Below are 15,380 nucleotides of genomic sequence, written 5' to 3'. Positions count from 1 at the left end.
ATGTTGTTCCGCTAAACATTTCGCAAGGAAACTAAATAGGGGTGAAAAATGTGAAATATTTTGCGACTGCATTGCATTTTGCACATTTCTACTACAGAACTGTCAACTCTTGCTAAATGTATGCATGTTGCTATTGATATCATATGTGTGAGTACACTTTTCACCTCTGCTATAATATTTGTGAGTGTACCTTTCACCTTTACTGTCATTTGGTAGTGCACCTTGTATCCCTGTTTTTACACATTTCCCTTCCCAGCAGGAGAGAAGAAAAGCTTGCCCTCAGCTAAGATGGCCGCCAGTTGCTTCATGCCCAAACACTGGTTCCACGTCAGTGACACTCTCTGACTCCTCTATGGTACAGGCAGAGGACGCTCTAGCGCCGCCCTCCGTGTAGTCTCTGTGGTCGGCCTGCTGGCTCTCTGGTCCTGCACTTGCTGGGAGCTGCAGCAGCTGAAGGGAAGGAGGAGGAGCTGGGGCTGCTCACTAAGACAAGTCAGGTCGCCCAAATCCACTTCAACGCATCCTCTTCCACAAAAGACTTGAGGAGCACCGACCTGGCCATGGACACACAAAAAGTAAGAGATTGTAAAAAGGAGTTCAATCTTGTATACTTGCCACCACACACCTCCCCTTCCACCCACACCCATTTCCCTTTGTACACACACTCTTGCAATGTGCAGCTCTGTGCATGTGTTTCTGTGCACATAAATAGCACACCAGCCTTTTCATTCATTGCTGCGCTCCCTGTGCTACTTGGCCAAAGGGTTTCAAGTCATTGGGTGATGGGGAGGCCTTCAGTGCTGGCCAAAATAGCACAGTAGGGGTTAACCACTTCAGTGCCAAAGGGGCATCATGCAGTGTATTGTCACTGAAGGGGGTGAGGAAGCCAGATTGGTGTGTAGTGACAGTTTGTTCCTATTAGGGATGGATGTGTGCTGGATCATTATGGGCGTGGGGCGGATGCGTATGATTATAATGTATCTGTGCTCCTCATGGGGCATATGTCAAGGCAAAAGGGGTGCTTCTGTGGCAAAACAATTGCACCACATCATCCAAATAAAAAAATCCTTTTGATTTCAGTGGATTTTTCTTCTTGCATGTGGAGCAATGGTTTGCCCCAGAAATGCACCAATTTTGCCTTGATACATATGCTCCCATGTCGCAATACTACCCAATGTGTGTGCTTCCTACCCATCATGTAATGATCACCTTGTAACCATACCCGCAATCTGTGCTTTTAATAGCCTTTATGCTGGACAACGCTTCTCACTTTTAGAGGTTTGGGGGTTGTGTGAGGGGTGGCACATCCCATTGTGTGCTGGAGCAGGTGGATTGTGTTAAACGAGAATGCATAATTTTATTTCTATAGCGCCAACAATATAACGATGCTTTACAACAATTACAATAGAAGGTAAATAAATGGGAATACGTGAAAAATGTGAATGACAACATAAGGGAAGAGGAGACCATGCCTCAAAGAGCTTACAATCTAAGTGGATAGATCTAAGTAGGACTGAGCAGTTTTGGTCCTTTGTAGATGGCATCAAAAACTGGATCTGGTGACAGGTTTTATAATCTTCCTTCAGAATTATTTCAGTTGTAACTTCGTCAGTGCCATAGAGCAAGGGGGTGCAAGATTTTCAGGGGGTGGCTCGGCGCTTACAGAGGACCTGCGCTCATCCCCAAAGCATTTTAATTAAATGCCAGGGGATCGCGCGTATGAGGTCGCTGTAACTCACCTGGTCTCCGGCGGCTTCTGGCGACCACGGCAACGCAAATGACGCCGCTGGGTCACAAGATGTCAGGAAATGCCAGCTATCAGGTAAGGGGGGGTGAGAAAGTAGGCAGGGGGGGCGCAGAATAAAAAGTTGGCGCACCACTGCCATTGAGGCTTGCTATTACAAGCCTCTGAGGCAGGGGTGCGCAAACTTCTTGAGCTGCAGCCCCCTTGCCGGGAGCCGCAGCGTTCGCTCCCCCATCACCCAGCTCAGCGTCAAATGATGTTGTGGGTCATGTCACATCACGTGTGACCAGCGCGCCATTTGACGCGCGTTGCCATGGCGACATGTGACTTCACATGATCCCGCACCGTCAAATGACGCCGCGTTGCTAAAGACCAGGCTGGCAGCAGGTAAGTGAGTTACATAGGCCTCGCGCCTCCCCCGGCATTTAATTTAAATGCCGTGAGGAAGAGCGTGGGGCCTCTGTAACCGCCGTGCCCCCCCCCCTACAAATTCTCCCGCCCCCCCTGGGGGGGCGCATCCCCCAGTTTGCGAACCGCTACTCTAAGGCACTGGTGGGGGTTAAATAATTTCCCGTTTCATATACATCACAGTGTAATTTGAGAGCGGAGTTGAGTAAAACGCCTTTCAATGATACCGGAAAAAATCACTTCTGTCTGTGTCATCCTTGGTCTTGTTGAGTAGATCTGGGTGTATTTAGTTTGAACCAGTCTGACTCTAGCTCCTTACAACTGTGTCACTCCCACCCCCTTTGCCCAGGATGGATCACATTGTGGAGCAGGTGGAGTTTTGTAAAGCAGTTCAATAATTTAACAAGAGCATCCAGAAGCTTTGTGTTCATCCTCACAGTCCATTGCAGGATAATATGCAACCCTTAGTCGGCTATAAAAACAAACAAACTCACATTTGGCAACCAAGCTGTGGATATTAAAGCCAGACTCTGCTTGTTAAACTGTTGTTTTGTGTCCCAAGGAGGTGGTGGCTGCTCTAGACAGTGGTGGTGTTATTCTAAAAAAATAGTGGGGTAATGTCTGATTTTAAAGAGGATCTACATTTGGGTAAAGCTCTTGGGATTGCATTTTAGAAAGATGATTAAAGCCATGTTTATGCTGTCAAAATAGGAAGGAGATCAAGATATATTGATTTCTTTAAAAAGGGAAAACAAAAGTAAAATTGTAAGTTGGAAAAAAAAAATATATATATATGTATATGTATATATATATATGTATATGTATATATATATATATGTGTATATATATGTGTATATATATAATAAAGTGGTGCTCTTGGTTATAAAATAAAAACAGTAGTGGTGCATGGTATGCCCTAGTACCATCACATTTGGGGGAGTATGCATAAAACACTCACAAAAGAATAGAAATTGAGTCTCCAACTCTCCATGTGCCAATGTAATTAGGCATTTTATCTGTTGTGCAGTAACAGATGTCATAAAGAAAAAATGACAATGGGCGTTGTAGTTTCGATGTTGTCCGTGGCACATGCATGTAAATGATATGTAATATTACCCCAAGTGTGCACCATAAATGCACCATATTTGTCCATCAACTTTTTCTTGGCATAAAAGAGAAATACAAATAGATACAAACAATTCCTAATGCATTCACATGTATGAACTTAACGCTCACCGTGCAAAGAATAAGGAAACATGCACCAAATGTAAGAACATGCGTAATACGCAACAACATATGTAATTTTAGGCGAGAAATCTTTTTTCCACGCAATGCACTGCCCAGGGAACACTTCCTTCTGCTTGTCTGAGTACGGTGAGTGTATGGAGTCATTAAGGAAGCAATCCAAGCAGGCAAATTGTCTTTTATTTTAACATAGGATTGAAGCAGGGGGTCTCTGGTGATGAACCCATTAATTTAATTTCCGGTACCCCCTGCTTCCAGAGATACTTGGCTCCTGTAGGGTGTACCGGTATCTCTCTGCTTTTCAAAGCCCCAAGCGTTGTGTGGGCCAATAGGAAACCACACCAGATTATGTCACGGCTTCCTATCAGCCCGCATAACCATAATATGATCCCTACTAGCTGAGTCGGAGCGGCGACGGGCACCCCCTACGGAGGTAATTATCTCCGGAAGAAATTAATGGGGGTTGAGCTCTGGAGACCCCCTCGGCTTCAATCCTGTTATTTATATAAAAACAAAATACATTTGCAAGCTTGGGTTTCCTCTTTAAGTTACCATTCAGATTTATTGCAGTGCAACATAACTCCAGTTTCGAAATAATGTATTTTCATTGATTACACGGATCTAGTTAAAGCAGTAACTCCACTTTTCTTTTTTTTCATGGTGCAGAGTTTTTTGCCGCCTTCAAATTCTGTCATTGCATTCTGAAAATCGTGTGGTGTAAATGAGCTTCCCCGGGAAATTTAAATGGCCACTGCCATTCACATACAATGGAGGGTGCCGGCGTCATAGCTGATGCAAATTAACTGGTTAAAATCCAGCAAAAGCAACAACGTTTTTGAAAAAATGAAAAGCAACTTGTTAGTTTATATTGTGCTGATTTATGTGATGACTTTAAAGTTTGGTTTTGTAACGAGTGCTCACCACAAACAGGACGGGACCTCAGGGCTGAGGTGGGGATGTTAGAATACACCGACCAACAGCCGCGCAACCGTGTCCGGATTGCAGAGTCGTGTAGCCCGGTCAGGGTAGGAGAGGTCAGAATAGCCGTAATACTTGCCGTGGTCTATGATAGAAGTCGGATGGACGTTGTGTGTAGCCGGGGTCCAAAAGTAGAGAGGTCAGAATGGTCCTTGTGCGTAGCCGAGGTCCAGGGGTCAGAGAAAGTAGTGGTTCGGGTACAAGCTGTGGTCAGAGGTGAACAAAGACGAGGCAGAATGCAAAGCAACAGCAGGATGCTTGGGGCAAGCACACGAAACAAACACTGGGTTTATGCTCAGCCAGTTTGGCAGCAGGGCTGGCTGAGCATTTAAGGAACAGGCAGCCAATGGTAACATGGCAGACAGCTGCAGGGTAACGAATGAAACCCGCCCCATTGTGCATATTCAGTCCACTGATAGACAGGGGTGGGGAGAAGTGCAGGAGAAGGATAATTGTAGATGGAATTAACCCCTCTAGTGGCCCTGGTATTGCGGCGGAGACGTGAAGTGTGAACAGTGATGTCCTCCGTTGGGACGCGGTGCGGGGGCGGAGTCTGTCCGATCGTGGTAGGAGTACTGCGGTGCTTGCGCGAGGGGTGTCACCCAACGCGTCACGGGGGCGGGACCGAGGTCCAATCCTCACAGGTTTATGCACAGACAAATCAAACAACATAGTGATCACAATGTATGTCGCTCTCTACATAGAATTACAGTTGAAAATTATTTGATCTTTTTAACAGTTTCTGAGTAATCGATGATTAATGGTAAAATAACCAACCAACCAAACAACATTAACATGCATATACTACAGTATATAAGAATGCGCTGTTGGTTCTGCACTTCCCCAACCGTGGTTTGGCTATAGAAGCTGTGTAATGCGTGCGCAAAAAGCTTTAGGGATAGCGCTGAAAAAGGGAAGAAGCCAAAAAGTGCACCAATGTGTGTTTATATGCATTTCCATAAAAAAAGTAGTGGTGCTTCTATTTACTGAGCCAGACTGTGGGGTTTATTTCGTAAAGTCTCCTGGCTGCAAAATAAGTGCAAAAGTTTATTAAAGGAAAAACCCCAATTGCTTTCAATGGGATTCCTGTTGTTTGATTAACTACTGTATGGTTCTGTTAGTTTCGCCACTGTTTTGCAGGTGAGAGAGTTTAGTAAATAGGCCCCTATATTTTGTACAGTTTGTTCCCTGCAAAAGTGGCCAATGAATGCATTGCTTGTTAACTTTTGTAAGTATCTGATGTTTCAGAGACAAGCTTGAGACGTGTACCCAGAACCACAAAGCTTTGTTAAGTCACTTAACGTGATGTCAACCTAACTAACCTAACTTAACCTCACTTTAACACAAACCGTGCATCGTCAAAGGACAATAATATGAGGTTATGTCATGTTTTCTCCTCTAAAGAACATAGCTTTAACTATAATGGCTGTTGGTGATGAGAAGCAAATTATATGCAGTCCGTTAAGGTTAACGCAGGGACCAATTGTTATGTATGTTAGTTCATACCTAAACATCATGTTGCTACCTTGATACCTTGAGAAACAGCTTTTGCAATGTTTAGATGGGTGTAATGGCACAGTTCAGTATGATTTAACTAACGTAGGGTTATTTCCTTCTCTCTTTCTCAACCTGAGTTAAAGACCTATTTTGGGGTTGATGGGACTAACGATAAGACAGACTAAACATCACGTTATTGGAAGATAACTCAACGTTATGCTACAATAACGTGACATTAAGCCCATGCAAATGAAATGTAGTACGGTTGTGCTTTTTGCATGTAATTGGCTTTAATGACATGCATTAACCTTAAGGAAACATAACAGCCATTGCTGATATAGGTAACGGCAAGTACAGATATGACTGGCGAGCACATTCACATGTACAGTATCAGACAGATTGACAGCCCTGCTTTTTCCTGTTACCTTAGTATACAGTGCTTCCACTGCAGCTGGGATTCTGGGTAATGACATTCAACTGAGTGCAGTGTGTCACCTTTTTACTATAGGTGATATAGGTAACAAAGTTTTGTGGATTTAACCCATTGTGTGTACACTACTAATAACCTTTAATGTGACACAACACTTTTGGAGTAAGTGTGTTTTTACAAAATTTGATGCATTGTCTTAAAGTAAATAAACTGTGTGTTGCAAGACAGCGCGGAAAGTGTGTACTGTGTGACCTTCTACAGCTGCGATGTCACCATGGAGGAGGATGGACGTTGTTTGACATTTGCTTGAAAGAGTATATCCTGCAGTGTACATTGTTACTGTGCTGTAACATTGCAGTTAATGTTTTCCGCCAGTAATTCCAGGAGATGTCTGGCAAATTGTGTATTATGAGCACTTTTATAATACAACTGACAAGTTTGTAGTTTAACCCCTCCAATGCCAAAGGGCCTGTGGTGCACTGCAGAGCAGAAAAAGTCTGTCAGCAAAGATTTTTATAACATCAGAAACCCATCCACCTTCTCAGTGGTCATTATATCACACATGACTCATTTCCTTCTGTGTTCTCATTCAGCTGGAGATCATTGGTTTACTCGCATATATATTTTTCATTTTGTAACTGTAAGGCTGCGGTCCCAGTGCGTTCTACAGCGTACGGCTCGGCGTGCGCTGTACGAACAAGTACCGCCCCTCAATGGGGCTGGGCCCACTAGGTACCTTGGCGCGCATTTGGCAGCCGCGCTCTGCGACGGTTTTTCCAAATACAACAAAATTTTATTTGCAACTTGCAACGGAGCGTGACCACGCACCCCGGTGGTTCAGCCAATGAGGGTGAACCAGCCATCTGAGGTCATGGTCACGCCCCTGTAAAACCCCCGCCCGTGCCTCCCCTCCCCCCTCCGTCGCAATCTCTGCTTCTCTCCACAGATCGCGGTGAAGCACGGTGTACGCGCCGCCACCCCGCCGGGCGTGCATGCTACAGTGCAGACTGGGACCGCGGCCTTAAGCCTGTGACTGATCCAAACCCTGATGTTTACCTTCAGTGTAATCCAGTGATCTGGATTTTGTGGTTCAGGTATTTTCTCAAACATGAAAACCTGTGCAAGATTTTACAAGAGTGGCAATTTGTAAAGGGAAAACAATGCGGACTGTCTTAAGGCCCCTTTTGAGTATGCTGCAAATTTGTTAATGCATCCTTTGCAAAGTGTTAACATGCCGTCATGTAAGTGAAAGTAAATACTTTGCTAACAAGGTGTTTGCAACTCCCCTGCATATTGAATTGTGGCCTAAAGGCCTCTCCTGTATACGTGGAGCTCTGTTCACTTTGGCTGTATCAGACAGCACTGTTAATGGGACATGTAACAGCATACATTGAAATTGAAGTTTTATGTGGTATTGTAAACATTCTAATTCTTTACCCAGGCATGTTATATGAGGAAAGGGATTCTCCCCATCTCACTACCGAGTTAGCCATGGAGTCACTTGTCCCCTCCAGCCGTCTTTTTACCGTTTACATCTTCATTTTGTCCGGTTAATCCTTCCTTCTGCAGTATAGCATAGTCACAGTGCATAGAACTGCTGCTGCAAGGGCTATGCAACGCATTGTAGGCCGTGACTTTTGGAAGCATAGCGGTTATTGACAGTTCTGCTTCCAAAGACCTTCTGCAGCAACCTCTGTTTAGTTGCTCACGTCACCCCCAATCTCTCTCCCCCTACCCCTCCTTCTCCACCCACCGTATCATGCATATTCGTATCTACTGTACTCCATTTGATCATCTAAAAACTGCTTTGAGTCCTGATCACTGCATCTTTGAATTATAGCTGTATTGTTTGCACAGTAGAGCACAATTCCATAAATGACCCCTACGAATAGCAGCGTGGGAACATTGAGAAGGAGAATTAGGCCTTCGGACAGAAATTTTAAAAACTGACGATTTTTCAATGATGAAGCAACCTAAATGATAGGGATTGCAGTGCATGGCATATTTAAGGCCTACTTTTTTACTAGGAGCTGAAACATTTTTAGGGTGCTATTGTTGATGATTGGTTCTGCTTTCTCAGCCTTAAATAATATGTAATCCAGATGTAGCCGGGAAGCTGCCGGGAGAGTGACTGATTCGGGAGCTGCAGGCGGACCCGGCTAGGTGTGGAGAGGGCTCCGCGGCATACCCGGCAAGCGGGGGCCTCCATCTTAGGACCTTCACGCATTCGCGATAGAGCCGACGCGCATGAGTGCAGCGGCCATTAGGCAGGCTCCACACGGGACTACAAGCCCAGCAGCCACTGGAGATGCCTACCACATGGGCAAGTACAGCCAATAGGGCTGCAGAGGCAGGAGTAAGGGAGATGGATACATTTGGCGCGCGCGGAGGGGACCACGCCAGTCGGACAAGGATGTGTTCAAGGTGCCAGTGGCCCCTGACCTTGGCCAGAGACCCCCATAGATCCCAACTAGGCCTGGCTCGCCTCAGCTTGTAGCTGCCAAAGAGAAGGCCCATATGTGACACGGCTGGTGACAGGGCATGGGCAACTGGGGCCGGTGAACTGGGCCCATCGATGTCCATGACCAGTCCAGTATTATCAAGCTTAGGTCGGCCACGACTCTTAGGGGATGGTACAGGAGCAGTGTTAAGGGATCCGTGAGTCCAACGACCTCTTCCTCAGAGCGGGGTCTGTGGTGGGGCAGGGGCAGGGGCAGTGGTAAGCTGTCCAGGATTCACCCCAGGAAGTTCTGACTCCGGTTCCGCATCTGAAGCGACGGCCATCTTGTTGACGTCATCTTGGATGGCCATCCTCGCGAGAGCCTCAGGCAGGCACAAGTTCGGCGGCAGCGATGACATCACATCCGGCTGTGCCGGAAGTGCATCACCCCGCGGCACACCAAACAGGGCTATCCCTGGCTCCTCGTCTGGTAAGACCGCAGCGGACTCCTGTTGGATGGATGATGATGGAGTCTCAACCAGCTGAAGGTAGGAGATGTCATCTGGTTCCTTGGCGGGCGAGGCTTTAGCAGCACCGACATCTTCCTTGGGCGTCGGGCTCCGGCAGCACCACGGCCTTCAGGACGGACATCGCTGAATCTGGACTCTGCCGCAGGACACAGGTAGGTGAAGATCTTTCTCTTGCAGTTGTCTGGCAGGTTGCTTCTCTGTCAGAAGAGGAGAGTAAGGACACCTCCTCCGGGCCGCGATGTCTGGGTACCTCGCACCCCCGAGCAGCAATTGGCACGGAGTAGGCCTGCTCCGGCGCCACCAGGAGAAGCGCACCCAACATCCCCGGGGCAGTCGACTCACCCTCCCTGTGCACCGACACCGGTTCCGGTCCTGGAACCGTCGGGACTTGGACTACGGGAGTCGTCTCGGGCACAGGAACGCTGGGTCCTGGTTGAGCAGGTAATGGGGCACACGGGCCCACATGTGGCCCTGCAAGGTATAAGTTGGCACAGGTCCCATCCCATAACTGTGGAGCCCGGTCGTAGGCTGGAAGAGACACAAGTGTAGGACAGACCGCAGGGGCCACACCGGCCACAGCTGAAGGTGGTACAGGGCTCAAGTACAGGGCCCCACAGTGCTGGCACCGTGCGGTAGGGCTGGTGTCACCCCCTGGAAGCTGGCAGTTGGGACACACACACACCGCAAGTGTGTTGCCCATAGGTGGTAACTACCAGGTAGCCTCCTGGCAGATAATAATTTGTCAGCTCTAGCTCCGACATTTCTTGAGATGAGGTAGAATAGTAGCTAAGCAAGGCAGCTCTTCTCTCTCTCACAGCTCCGCAGAACTCCAGTCCAGTAGGGTGTGGTGAACTCCTCCCATGCAAAGACAGAGTCCTGGATTGGTTAGAGTGTGGCCCCTCCTCTAGGTGGAACACAGAGTAGGGGCAGTCACAGCGATGGGTGGTGTCAGCTTTTTCCGCCGACTGCATGCAATTGTTTTGCAATACTTGTAGCTTGCTTTTGCAAACCCATGCGGCCCCGTGGTTTCGGCGGGAACGCCATTTTGTTTGTCCAGCACCCGCACTGAACTCCATTTTAGAGTACACAGTAAAGTCCATTGCACAAAAACTATACAGGGTCCCTGGAGACGCCTTACGGGCCCGTTCCTCACATTGTAATTTGTAGAACAGCACAGTCCATAGAATTAGGTACACAGGGTCCCCCAGCTCCAACTGAAAGGGGCTCATCCCTATCTTGAGCGAAATGCGGGGTTCACACTTCCTGGATTATTTCCCACAGGGTGCGCCCCCATAAGCACATTTCCAGGTACCCAGCAACAACTGAAAGGGCCCTGTCCCTATTTCGAATATGATGAAGGGTCTTCATGTTCCCTGGTAACATGCCTTCAGGGTACGCCCCAACACAGTCTTTCTTTCGGTAAGGGTCTAGGTAACCCCCTCCCTGGGGTCGCCTCAGAGAGAGGTCCCCCCCTTCTTTAAGGCAGATGGGTGCCCAGGGTCCCTGGTGGAGCAGCAGGGGTCTGGCCCCAGCCTTCTTTTACTGCCAGCTGCACTTTCCTTAAAAGCCTGCCCTGTTGCTGCATCACAGCAGCGCCTCCAACTGGAGGCAGTCCCTGCCATGTCTTTTCTACCATACCTCTGCCTAATAGACCACTGCTCAGGCAGAAGTATATAAAAAGGATCTTTATTGGTGCAGCCACTGCAGGTGGTATCACAGCATTTGCATCATAGTGGAGAATGGGTCCCAGACCCCTGGATGGGGGGTGTAAGGGGTGTCACATTTGCTTGTTTGTACAAAAAATGCCTTAATACTAGTTATAGGTAATGCTTGTCATTATTGTCATTAGTGCATCGTCATCTGTTGGGGAATGATTGCTGAACAGCGATGGGGTTGGCGGTACGGGATTCTTAGATTTTATTTAAAGCATGTACATTGGGAAGCCGCTTTCTCCAGTCTTAGGAAGGTTTTTTACTCTGTACAATTTGAATGGAGTTGAAAGCTTCCAGAGCAAAATGAAGATGACTTTACATATTAAATAGAGGCCTTGGTCTTATAAGTCTCTACAAGCAGTGTCAGAAGCAGCCAATTGGCAAACGGCAACAGACCCTAAAGTAGACCTGCTAAGGCCAGCACATTAGTCATCGTTGGTGGAGATGTGAGGGAAGCTTGGTGTAATTCAATTAGGATGCTCATCAGCCATAAAGCACAAATCCGTTTTAATCCAGCCTTCATTAGATTAGGTGCTCGCCTCACTGGGCTATATGTGTTTTTAACGTTGGAGGGGCCATTGTCATTACATTAGCATTACATGGTCAAAGTCTGATGAAACTAGGGGATAGGGAAAAGCACTCCTGTGGTTTTTGTTTGTTTTACACTCAGAGGAACAGTTTTATTATAATTTTTTGTTTAGAACCGTACTATTACACTTTTATAATATACCACAAAAGAAAATATAATGCTCACTATTTTGGTTGTAATAAAGGTGAAATATGGGGGTGCCTTAACGCCTAGTGTGGCGGTGGGTGCAGCTATGAGCTATAAGTAACAGTAACTAACAACAGCTGAAAGGTATAGATATATTAGTGTCCAGACCTATCAACTAGATGCTCATTTACAGATGCACTCCTAGGCAAATAAAACTTAGCGTTTATTTAACATTCTTAAAATAAGTTCTCAACATGAAGTAAGTAATAATAACAACATATAATGTACTAATGGCGGGAGAGAATGGAATAGTGGTAGGTGGGCCAAGGTATGTAATACAGTATTCTTTGCCTAAAATAGAACAGCAAAGAGAAAATATACCTATAGTATAGGGCCTGTATACAACAACACTTGTCTCTTCTATGGGTGTGCAAAGCGCAGCTAAGTGTATATAGAAGAGACAAGTGTTGTTGTATACAGGCAAAGAATACTGTATTACATACCTTGGCCCACCTACCACTATTCCATTCTCTCCCGCCATTAGTACATTATATGTTGTTATTACTTACTTCATGTTGAGAACTTATTTTAAGAATGTTAAATATACGCTAAGTTTTATTTGCCTAGGAGTGCATCTGTAAATGAGCATCTAGTTGATAGGTCTGGACACTAATATATCTATACCTTTCAGCTGTTGTTAGTCACTTTTATAATATGTATATAATTTTTTTTTTTTGTATTTTTTCCCTCCATTTCCACAGTACCTTCATTACATACATTTCTTTTTCCTCTAAAATACAGTGAAAAGAGGGGCTTTGCAACAATGTTTAATGGTAACAGATCTTTGTTAACCCCTCAGTGCCGGAAGGTCTTGCCACCTCCGTGACCTAGGACCCACCAAGCACTAGCGATGTGATCGCTTTCTAATCACGTCATACATATAAACTGTAGGGGAGAATCAGCTAGTGATCCTGGGCAGTGCTGATTGTGAAAGTCCCCTAAACAAAAAGCAAGACCTGTGAAACAGTACAGGGCTCTACAACTAGGTCTCCAAAGTAGCCACAAGACCATTGCAGTGTCATTTTAGATGCATATCTGAAAATTATTATTATTATTACATTTCAACATATTGCCAGCATGTATAACATCTGTACCATATATATTTACACTACCTTAACTTCTAATAGAGTTTGTGTGAGACAATTGCACTTACAGTAGCTGCCTAAGCACCTACTATGACATGACCGGCAGTTGAAGAGACATCATAAGGGCCCCCAGGTGGGCACTCTTCATGCCGTATGCCAGGGGTGCGCAAACTCTTCTCCCTGCGCCCCACTGCCTGCTCGCGTCCCCCCTCCCCCTGCTCAGCTCCGTCATCAAATGACGCAGCGGGGTCGTGTGATGTCACATTTGCCATGGCGACACATCGCTGGGAAGTTAAGGTAGGTAAAGTTACAGAGGCCTCACGCTATCGCATTTAATTTAAATGCCTTCGGGGAAGCGCAGGGCCTCTGTAACCGCTGCGCCCCTCCCCCCCTAGAAAATCTTGCACCGCCCAGTTTGCTCACCCCTGCCATATGCTGTACGTCTATAGGACACTGAAGGGGGTAAATCGGGCACATTACTGCTACCTTTTAAGCCACTTCGAGCACTAGTTAAAGCTGCAGTTCAGTTTTTTTTTTTTTTTTAGTTTTTTTTAAATTCAATAGTTTCATGTGGGCAATCTCTAATTACCTAAATAACTGTATAGCTGCCAGTCAATTCGTTCTCCATGTATTGATTGGCGAAATCTTTAGATATGGGATATGTTTTTCCTCTGCTTCTGTCACTCAGTGGAAGCTCATGAATATTCATGAGCACTCCTGCACTGACATGTGCTAGAGGGAGGGCAGGGCTGACAAAGGGGTGTGCTTGTGACAGGACATGAAGGGGCAGTGCCTTAGTAAATGGTTGTTAAAATAGAATACAAGAAAATTGGTCTTTCAAAGTTGTTGTTTTTTAAAACAGAAAATGCTAAAAGTATTTTTTCTTACTACAGAACTGATTTATTAAAAAAAAACACACATGCAGGATATTGCCTGAACTGTTGCTTTAAAATACAGTTTCACTTTTAGGTCTCCAAACCCAGGACACAAATATGGTGAAATAAAAAATACAACACTAAATGTCTTCTCATTTCCAAAAATGGAAAGTTTCCTCTCTTTAGACGCCTAAAACATTGTATCACACAAGTAGAGAAACTGTTTCTGCATAGAGGCTTTTCCATGTGGGCACTACAGAAAATAAGCATGGCAGGTCTGGCAGCGGAGTCTGGGGTTTGAGTGGATTAAGGCTTGGTTGGAAGTACAGTATACCAGGGAACCTCTAACCAGTCTCACTTTCAGACACCTGCAGTTTCCAAATTAATATGAACTACCTCTATAAGAGATATGGATGAACCATATAGCATATATGTCAACTTTGAGGGACTGAAAACCGTGAGATTTTGGTTTTCTCACAACATTGTATTTTCCCTTAGAAAACCCTTATTTTTCTTTATCAGTGAGACTTCATTGAAATCTATGAGGCCACTTATAAAAAAAAAATCAGCTAGATTGACTGACTGCAAATTAGAGCGACTGACAGGTTTGATATTGAAGCAGCTGTTGGAGAGATTATATAAACATTGGGTTATCCGCAAAAAATGGCAAATATATATTCAACACCATTCAATAAAATGCCCTTTGAAAATAAGTTTTACATAGTTTACAGCATGAGACCAGCTCTGGCGAACAGACTTTATTTTAAACCACATTCCATCACAAAATCATGCTACATTTATACTGCAAGAAATTCTGAAGAAGGGATTATGTTCAAACCACATCTATTAAAGGGGCAGTGAACCAATGGGCTGTAGCATGTTGGTAAAGAAATGTTTTGGAGGGTTTTTATCTAATTTGTCTTGGTGATAAGCAGGTCCGCCAATGGGTTCCCTTGGTCCCAGGACTGAAGTCTTAACCTTGGCCCCAGGGTTGTTGAGTGGGGAGATCAAATAAATCTTTGTAAGGAAGCTAATTACACTGATAAGTTGTGAAACTATGACACTGAAACATTTATTTTTTGGCCCGTTAAGTTGAATGAGGATTTGAAGTCCAGGCGTCCGCTACGTCATGGGCTGCTTGCTAGTTCTCTAGGGCGGGTCATATTATTCGCTGAATCTGTCCGGACCAAGAACAGAAGACACTCCTCCTCTCTTGCTCCCGTTATCAGTGACGGTGCTCCCAAGGTGGGATCGCAATGTGGGAGAGGGGCTGTGGCACGCATACGCCATGCTCGCTTTACAGAGGAGTTTGTAGATACCGGTTCTGAACGATTCGCATCACTGCAGTGACAATACGATCATGTGATCGCTGAGGGGTGGTCACATGATAGTGACTTGCCGGAGGTTCTGGAGCACTGCGGTGTCACAGGCCCTCTGGCATTCAAAGGGTTAAAAGAATCTTCTATTAAACAAAACAAGATTTTTGTATTTGAGGTACTGAGTACCATTGAGTCCTATCATACTTCAACCACAGATCAATACATACAGGCAGTCCTCGGTTATCCAACACAATACGTTACTCAAAATGGCGTAAAGCGAAACGTTGTAAAGTGAAACACATTTTCCCATAGGAACACTGTTTAAATGAAAGGTTCCGTTCC

At 45.6% G+C, this 15,380-nt stretch overlaps 1 protein-coding gene across 4 annotated transcripts in view; it reads left to right on the top strand.

The window, feature by feature from the left end:
* The first annotated feature begins 383 nt into the window (after positions 1–383).
* FSD1L (fibronectin type III and SPRY domain containing 1 like) overlaps positions 384–15,380 on the top strand; it is an 83,428-nt gene continuing 68,431 nt past the window's right edge. For 3 of the 4 annotated variants that reach the window (XM_075594607.1, XM_075594598.1, XM_075594591.1), the window contains exon 1: positions 384–575. In XM_075594607.1, coding sequence (XP_075450722.1) covers positions 561–575 — 15 coding nt within the window. In that variant the 5' untranslated portion in view covers positions 384–560. The remainder of the gene's footprint in view (positions 576–15,380) is intronic. The other variant, XM_075594626.1, reaches the window with a different exon arrangement.

The sequence above is a fragment of the Ascaphus truei genome, chromosome 1 (genome assembly GCF_040206685.1).
Source record: "Ascaphus truei isolate aAscTru1 chromosome 1, aAscTru1.hap1, whole genome shotgun sequence".
Classification (NCBI taxonomy): domain Eukaryota; kingdom Metazoa; phylum Chordata; class Amphibia; order Anura; family Ascaphidae; genus Ascaphus; species Ascaphus truei.
Note: the sequence above shows the minus strand (reverse complement) of the source record. Positions and strands in the feature narration are given on the sequence as shown.